The 7,261-nt window shown below is 42.3% G+C and overlaps 1 protein-coding gene across 1 annotated transcript; it reads right to left on the bottom strand.

The window, feature by feature from the left end:
* Positions 1-235: 235 nt before the first annotated feature.
* Positions 236-7,251, bottom strand: LOC119361703 (protein AAR2 homolog). The gene is made up of 14 exons (XM_037626833.1): positions 7,073-7,251; positions 6,895-6,977; positions 6,366-6,423; positions 5,563-5,622; positions 4,842-4,971; positions 4,493-4,719; positions 3,964-4,056; positions 3,807-3,878; positions 2,893-2,925; positions 2,624-2,764; positions 1,826-1,882; positions 1,370-1,456; positions 1,169-1,237; positions 236-1,028 (listed from the first exon to the last, which is right to left on the bottom strand). The coding sequence occupies exons 1-13, from the start codon at positions 7,205-7,207 to the stop codon at positions 1,202-1,204; spliced, it is 1,212 nt and encodes a 403-aa protein (XP_037482730.1). The 5' UTR covers positions 7,208-7,251; the 3' UTR covers positions 236-1,028; positions 1,169-1,201.
* Between the last annotated feature and the right edge of the window lie 10 nt (positions 7,252-7,261).

Raw genomic sequence — 7,261 nt, 5'->3', positions numbered from 1 at the left:
TCAGAGGATGTTTTGCTATTTTTTCAGCTTTGTCATGTTGGTCCTTATGTGACTTGTATCTCAATCTTTATGACATGCATGAGACACGTATTACCATGAGAAAAAAAATCTATAATTCGGGTTAGCCGTAGTAGTTTAATAAAAGGATCCGGGGTAATTACTACCGCAGGTGCTGAGTGCGGGTGCAGGCGAGCCATGTGACGCAGCTGCGGTGAAAAAAAGCTGGGTAAAGGGAAAAGGTAAAACTAGTACTACTTCAAACTTCAAAGCATCTCTCAAGCTTGGTGGTGATGAGGTGCGTCGCCAGTCACCACATTAATTACTGCCGTCATCCCGAGGTTAATGAGGGCGGCAGACACATGCCGGCAGATTCCATTACCACTGAACAAGTGACCAGGCCTGTTGCCAGGCACATGGAAGATTCATAGAGACAAGTGGAGTGCGGCTTCATCTTGGTTATTGTTGTTAGCGTGATGGTCGACGGTTCTGATCCAGTCCACACCGACCGCTGAAGCTGTGCTCAAATTGATTTCAATTTGCAATGCACTTCAAATTATTTCCCCACCAGGGTATTCCGCTTTGCAAATCAATTTTATGTCGCCGTCTTTCTGAGCGGGCGATCATGCCGGGCATGGCGTCGAAATGTTTGCTCCGACACGAACGGATTTAGCCGGGATCGTGTTGTCCAGAAAACCTTTTCCTTTGTTTTCATGCCATATTGGAGAGAGCGATGGTGGAAATAAAAGCCCACAATCCGCAAAGCCTACGGAATCCGGTAGTGCCACGGTCAATCTGCAAAGCCTAGGATGAATTTCCAAACTACTGTCCTGGTGATGCAACCAGCAAGTTGGAAATCCTCGCATATTTGCAGTCAACGTTCGGGGAACTACTACTAAGAATGCCAGTGCAAAGCAAGTATCCATCCTTCTCTTCTGACAGTAGAAGCTAAGCATCCATCTTCAGAAAGAGTAGCAGCCAGCTGATAACCTCACCATGTCCCTTTGTTACTTGCTAAAACTCGGTGCGTCCTACAGAAGCAGCAGGGAACAAACAAACCTTAGCGGGCAGCGGCAGCCAACATCCCCAGGTGCCAGAAGCAAACCAGGCCAACATCACAATTCATGTTGTTTGGCGTAGTAATCAAACATTGCGTGAATTCGCTACGTACCACCGTCGTGAGATTCCGTGGAATGTGCGCGCCCTAGGAGCCGTCCATCTCCACGACCACGGGAGCAAACTGCGTTCCCAAGAGAAGAAGAAGATTCTCAATCAAATGTAGCAGACAAGTATTGTCTTACTGTCCTCTCTTTTTTTTTCCTTTGAGATAGCAGACGAATATTGTTGCTGCCTTGTTCATGACCCGACTTACCTCATCGTCCTCATCGATAAGGTTCACCGCGTTGTTCTCGAGATCCCACCCAAACGTGGTCTCCAGGAGCGTCTTCAGTTTCCTAGCCTGCATATGAAGGGAAGATGTTACAAATATCAACGTTCTTAGAATTTCTCCACAAAGTGCACAGCGGTAGTATATGATATATCCTCAACATTTTTTTTTCAACAGCAACAGTGAAGCTACTCAATTGATGCGTATTTCGTTTGCTCTGTAGAGTTGGTTGAACAATATTGTCATTAATTTCCGATTTAACAATGCAAACTTTCATTATTTCTGGGTGATAATCCGGTGCCTCAAATAACCAAATCACAATTCATGCATGGGTGGCTAGTCAGATAGCGGAAAACAGGAAGGGCACGGCCTTGCTTATGCTGCCAGGGTACACGTAAACAGCTAAGAGATCAGACAAAGAGACGATTCGAGAATGCTAACCCATGACAGAAGGTCCCCATCCACGACTTGAGCTTCAAATATTACCGCCAAGAAATCCTGGCAACAGCAGTTGAGAGAACTAAATTATTTTGCATACAAGGTATCAAACACATTTTGTAAGTATATGTATAAGTAACCCTGATCTTTCACAGTAACAATTTTAGAAACTACGGGAAACACGATTAACATTGCCATCTTGTTTATTTATGTGTATGCCATGTCGCGGTGTATCAGCCATTTAGAATACCAAACAGGAAACAACTACAATCAGAGACTAGGCCAAAAGGACAAGTATCCATTTGCTCGGTGCGTCATATTAAGAGCTTGTGCTACAAAAAAAAAAGTCATGATTGCATATGATGGAATACTACAATCATTCCAAAGTAAACCATGAAAGTGATATATAGCTGAAAACGTGTTCACCTAGCCACATTTATCCGAGCAAAGTTGACTTATTTTCTACCTTCCTGAGTTCCAGCACTACAGCAGTTCTTGTAGTTACATTTACATATGTCAGGGGCCAAAAGGTGTTGCATTATGAATTAAATACAAATGACAAAGCTGGCCAGGAACTTTACTGAACAATTACTTTCCCTCTTCACAACAGTGTCAATAGTGGACAAGAAAACAATGAGACCCTGCAGATCTCAAGGTGATGGGACTGATGATCGGATACATCCGGACAAACTGATTTCACGGCGAAGTGACATCAAATATTTGTCTTCACAGGTGTGTACAACTACATATCCTGATACCAATAGGATGCGTAATGTCCAAATAAATATTACAACAAATTACCTTGGAAAGCCGGTAAAGGAATATGTCTCTTGAAAACCATGCTTCGTCCAGAAACAAAGAATTCCCCTTGTCCTCACTACTTCTGGAATCATGTGTAAGTTGAAAGCCATGCTTGAACTGGTAGTAAATAACCCTAATAAACTGCACGGAACAAAAATGTGGCATACAGAACTCGTTATAGACCTCAGGGTTCAATTGCATTGCCCTGATAAATTCAACAAATAATGCCTCAGGTACAAAAGTAAACAACAAATACAGTCACATAATACCTTTACAAACAATTGTGTCCTTGTATGAAGTGGCTGCCAGGGAGAAAGAAACAGAGTCAGCTAAGAATATAATGGCATGTATTGATGTGCAATACATCTTCAAGAGGATCACATCAACTATCAAGTGCAGTGCATCTCTTGATCTCTTCCCTTCCATTTTCCCACACTCCCAATCTCAAAACACGCATACATACATTATACTATCAATAATGGGCTGTTAAAACTTAGAGCACGGCTTATTCAGAAAATCTTGATTTTTTAACATACAGAAGCACAGTGACTCAGCTTAATCAATGTATGACCTGAGATGGTAGTTCGAACTACCAATTATATTGCTTGCCTAACCTATATCACTTCAAAAACGGAAAGAAGAAGAAATGGCCTGGTTGCAGGCAAAGGACTGATAGTAAAATGTCAAACCAAGGCAGGGTAATAAAGACTAAAAGAGCATTTGGGCTAGACCCAACAAAATAAGGATGTCACTGTATGTAGTTTAACTGTGAAGATACTTAGGTAAGATTATTTCTTAAACAGAATACAACCAGAGTTTCAAGAACTGTTATGGGGCGATATATCAGAACCTGGCCAGTTCCAATCTTCATCCAGAAACTTGGTTTCATTTCTTGAGTTTAAAATTTGGCCGTTCTTTGACTTCCAACCTTCTTTGCGGTAGGAATAAATAGTATTACAATTCTTTGAACAGAAGATGGAGCCAAAAGGGGACATTAGGTGGCTGAAATGTGCCAGGTTCTGAAAAAACGGCCCAGGGTCATCTGGGTAGCCAGCTGGTTCAATATGATTTTCTAAACCCTGAATAATAATACTACAGATAGGTGGATAAAAACAATTTAACCATCAATGTTTAAGGAGCAAGAGTAACAATGCTGTAGGAGATAACAAATATCAGTACTTACAGCTTCGCTACAGCTCAAAAGAAGACTGACTAATGCTTTCCACTGCATAAACGCCTCCAGTGACTGTCCCATCTACACAACTCAAATACATTAGAGAACAGAGCCACATAGTAAATAAAACATCTTCAAAACAATTGTTTAGTTTTGTCGGCAGTACCATAAACGCTACGAAAGAGAACTGCAGCTCCCCCAAGAGTAAATCTTCTTGGCCTTGATAATTTTTGGCCAAGACAGTCTCCAGCAAGCTTGTCTGAAAAGTAGAACAGACTCGTCAACAAATATTGGTATAACTTGTCAACTCAGTGTTCTCTAACATGGGAACCTATATGAGGAATCAATTTGAGCAAACCACCATTAGCAGTAATGATGCCTATTTGAAGATTATAGCATGATTGATGGTATTGTGGTTGAAATGACAAAAGGCAGCAAACTAATGTTTTCACATGGCTCTTTGTCGATGTGCTAACTACAATTGAGGTTGTACTATTCAAGTTCAGGCTGTTGTGTCCACATGTAAGGCCAGAAAGATCTCAGTGTTCAAATTGTAATAAGGATGTGTTCGCATCAGATAAACTATTGCTTCAGGAAATCGATTGTGGGAAAAAACAAGATATAAAAAACCAGATCCACGCTGATAGATTAACTGTGCCAAAGTATGCTAACAAATAATATAATAAGAACATTACTCTGTCCAAATTCAGCAAAGTCAGCTCATCTGCAGAAATGTTTCTGTGCTTAACCGAAGCTGGGATAGTTGTGTAATAGCATCCTCTCCTCTCAGGCTGTGCAGGGGCTTTCTTTGCAAATTTGTCTTCTCTAAGTTGTTCCATCAATCGTCTCTCCATATCTGTTTGGGGAGCTCTATCCATCCATGATGTCTCCAATGCAATTGTAATTTCTCCACCAATTGGCTCTTTACAAATCAAACTCACATAACCAGTAGTTCATTAGTTGGTTCTATCTAAAATGTCTTAAATACGGGCTGCTCTGTAACTATTAAGGGTACGAGAAAAATCAAGAATGCATCAGACTTACCAAGGCGTTCAATGACACTTTGTGACAAGTAGCTTGAAAGTTGTTTCCAGTCTCCAAAAGAATCCAAATTGTATGGTCCAAGCTGATCATCGAACTCGAAACGTTTTACTGCTTCAGAGTATCTGATTTCCTACCATAAAACAAACTTCAGTATCCTAGGCTTCTAGCCCAAGAAAAACCAAGCACATGAATCCCTAGTTTGAGGTATTATTATGTTATAGGAGTATGTTACAGTCAATAACAGGAAGGTCAACTTTTTCGAATATGTTGCAATTTTAAGACTCCGGACAGATACAGTTCTGGTAGTCCATATTTCATCTGGTGCAGATCCAGTAGGTTAGGCACTTCAGAGTAGTAATCCCATTGGGGCAATGCATCTTCTGTTTTATTAGCAACTGAATTAGTTATTTGTAAGACATACTGAATTTTGATACCTAGAGTTTTGCAGTTACAATGCAAGGCGCAAATACAAGATATACAACAACTGAGGAAGCTGATGCTGCCATACTAATATTTCGCAAAATGCAATATAGTTACCCTAACGCAATATTGCCTTTCAACAAGAGTTGTCGTCTCAGCCAATACCAGTATAGTCTCAACTATCAAGTGATGTACTATGTGCAAGAAGACAAGAGAACTATACGTTACAAAGGTATGGGAAGATAAAGCAATAAAGTATGCTGCAATATATTAAAGATTCCAATATAATCAAACATGTCACCTCCTCTTCTGATAGTGTCACTAGTCTCTCCTCTTGAGCATGCCATCTTCGAACGACCACCTGGAAACAGTAGGCAGGAGATGAGTACATGTAAACAAGCAATTGTGTGTAATTATCAGAATTTTGACAGCTAACACCGCTCGAAATTTCCAACAACAACAACAGCAAAGCCTTTAGTCCCAAACAAGTAGGGGTAGGCTAGAGGTGAAAACCATAAGATCTCCCAACCAACCCATGGTTCTGGCACGTGGATAGCAAGCTTCCACGCCCTGTCCATGGCTCGAAATTTCCAACACGGTATGAAAATATTTGTTTGGTTCTTCTTCTTCCAAGTGCATTGTGTTCTTAACTATTTTTCACCCACCATTCTATAGACAGGAAATGTAAAGCTTGATACATAAATACACATTGTGAGTTATCTAATTCAGACTCGGATATAGATGCCACCGTAGTTTAAAAAGTTATAGCATCAGTTCTGATTCCGGATATATGCTACAAGAAAAGAAAACGCAAAACTCTCAAACTGTAGCACATAATAGAAGGGGACAGATAAAGTGCAGAGATCTATAAGATATCAGACTACTCTAGAAAGTAGAGGTTTTACATGGATTTGGCATTCTATTTACTTTTCCCTACCTAAACCATATAAAAAAGCCTTGTTCATACAATACAATAGTTCATCTGAACCTTTTTGAGTTACCGATCAGGTCTCAGTGCAAAGAACGGCCACAGACTCAAAACATGATATGCACTCATTCAGTACTTCAAATGTGATGTGCTTGCTTTGGAACAGGGAGGCATACCTGAGATGGGTGAGTAGTAAGAAAGAACCCGACTGTCGGCGCGAACTCATTCCCGTGCCTACAAGTATGGCAGGTAGTGGAAGAATGATCAGTATGGGATATCATATCGTACGGCATAATGGCAGCACCCATCGCCGAACAACGTTAATCATTACAACACGTGGAAAACGCGAGTCAAATGAACAGACTGCGCACAATGAGCCTTCACAAATCTAACAGCGGACATCAGTTTTCAGGATGTCTCGGAAACAGGTCAAGGGGTCAAACAGAAGAGGGGAAATCGCAAGGCAGCATGATGTTGCTAATCTAGCATACATACTCCATAAAGCAAGTTTGGATCCACTCTCGCATGAATGTGTCAGTCGATACAGCGGGGTCTGCATGAACTCTAGATTACTCAGTTAAATCACTAACACTTGTCCAGAAGTACAAAATTCGTCAGGTAGTGACTCAATTCAGTAGTACTCGTACAAAAGAAGAAGAGGAGTGGATGTCTTGTATTGGTCAAGCATGCTGCTTGGGGACGTACCTGCTGCGGGAGCAGTAGTGGAGGAAGTGCGGGCCTGGGGGCACCATCTTGATCCCTCTGAACCTGGGGCCGACCGAGAACACCTGAATCAGCAGCATACTCTCCGATGTCAATCTCTGGAAATCAAATCGAAGCGTAGCCACCGGAGGGGCGGCCAGTGCGAGGCGCGGCGTACTACCTGGGTGTCGAGGCCGAGGAGGGTGTGCTGGGGCACGTCGAGGAGCAGGAGCGTGACCCCCTTCCGCGCCAGCTCCGTCGCCGCCTCCGGGTCCATCCGCGCCGCCGCAGCCGCGCCTCCCCCGCTGCTCGCCATGCCCAACAGCGCCCGAAGCGGCCAGCTCTCGGCGGTCGCTCGGCGCTGTGCTGG

Source organism: Triticum dicoccoides, chromosome 2B (genome assembly GCF_002162155.2).
Source record: "Triticum dicoccoides isolate Atlit2015 ecotype Zavitan chromosome 2B, WEW_v2.0, whole genome shotgun sequence".
NCBI classification, from domain to species: Eukaryota; Viridiplantae; Streptophyta; class Magnoliopsida; order Poales; family Poaceae; genus Triticum; species Triticum dicoccoides.
This window is presented reverse-complemented; position numbering and strand designations above follow the sequence as displayed.

Bases quoted from the DNA above. Each gene is read 5' to 3' on its own strand.
- LOC119361703 (XM_037626833.1), bottom strand. From the start codon at position 7,207: ATGGCGAGCAGCGGGGGAGGCGCGGCTGCGGCGGCGCGGATGGACCCG. The intron at 4,720-4,841 runs GTAAGTCTGATG...TGATTTGTAAAG, and splicing joins AAGTGTCATTGAACGCCTTG to AGCCAATTGGTGGAGAAATT. The intron at 2,765-2,892 runs GTATTATGTGAC...TGTTCCGTGCAG, and splicing joins GGACACAATTGTTTGTAAAG to TTTATTAGGGTTATTTACTA.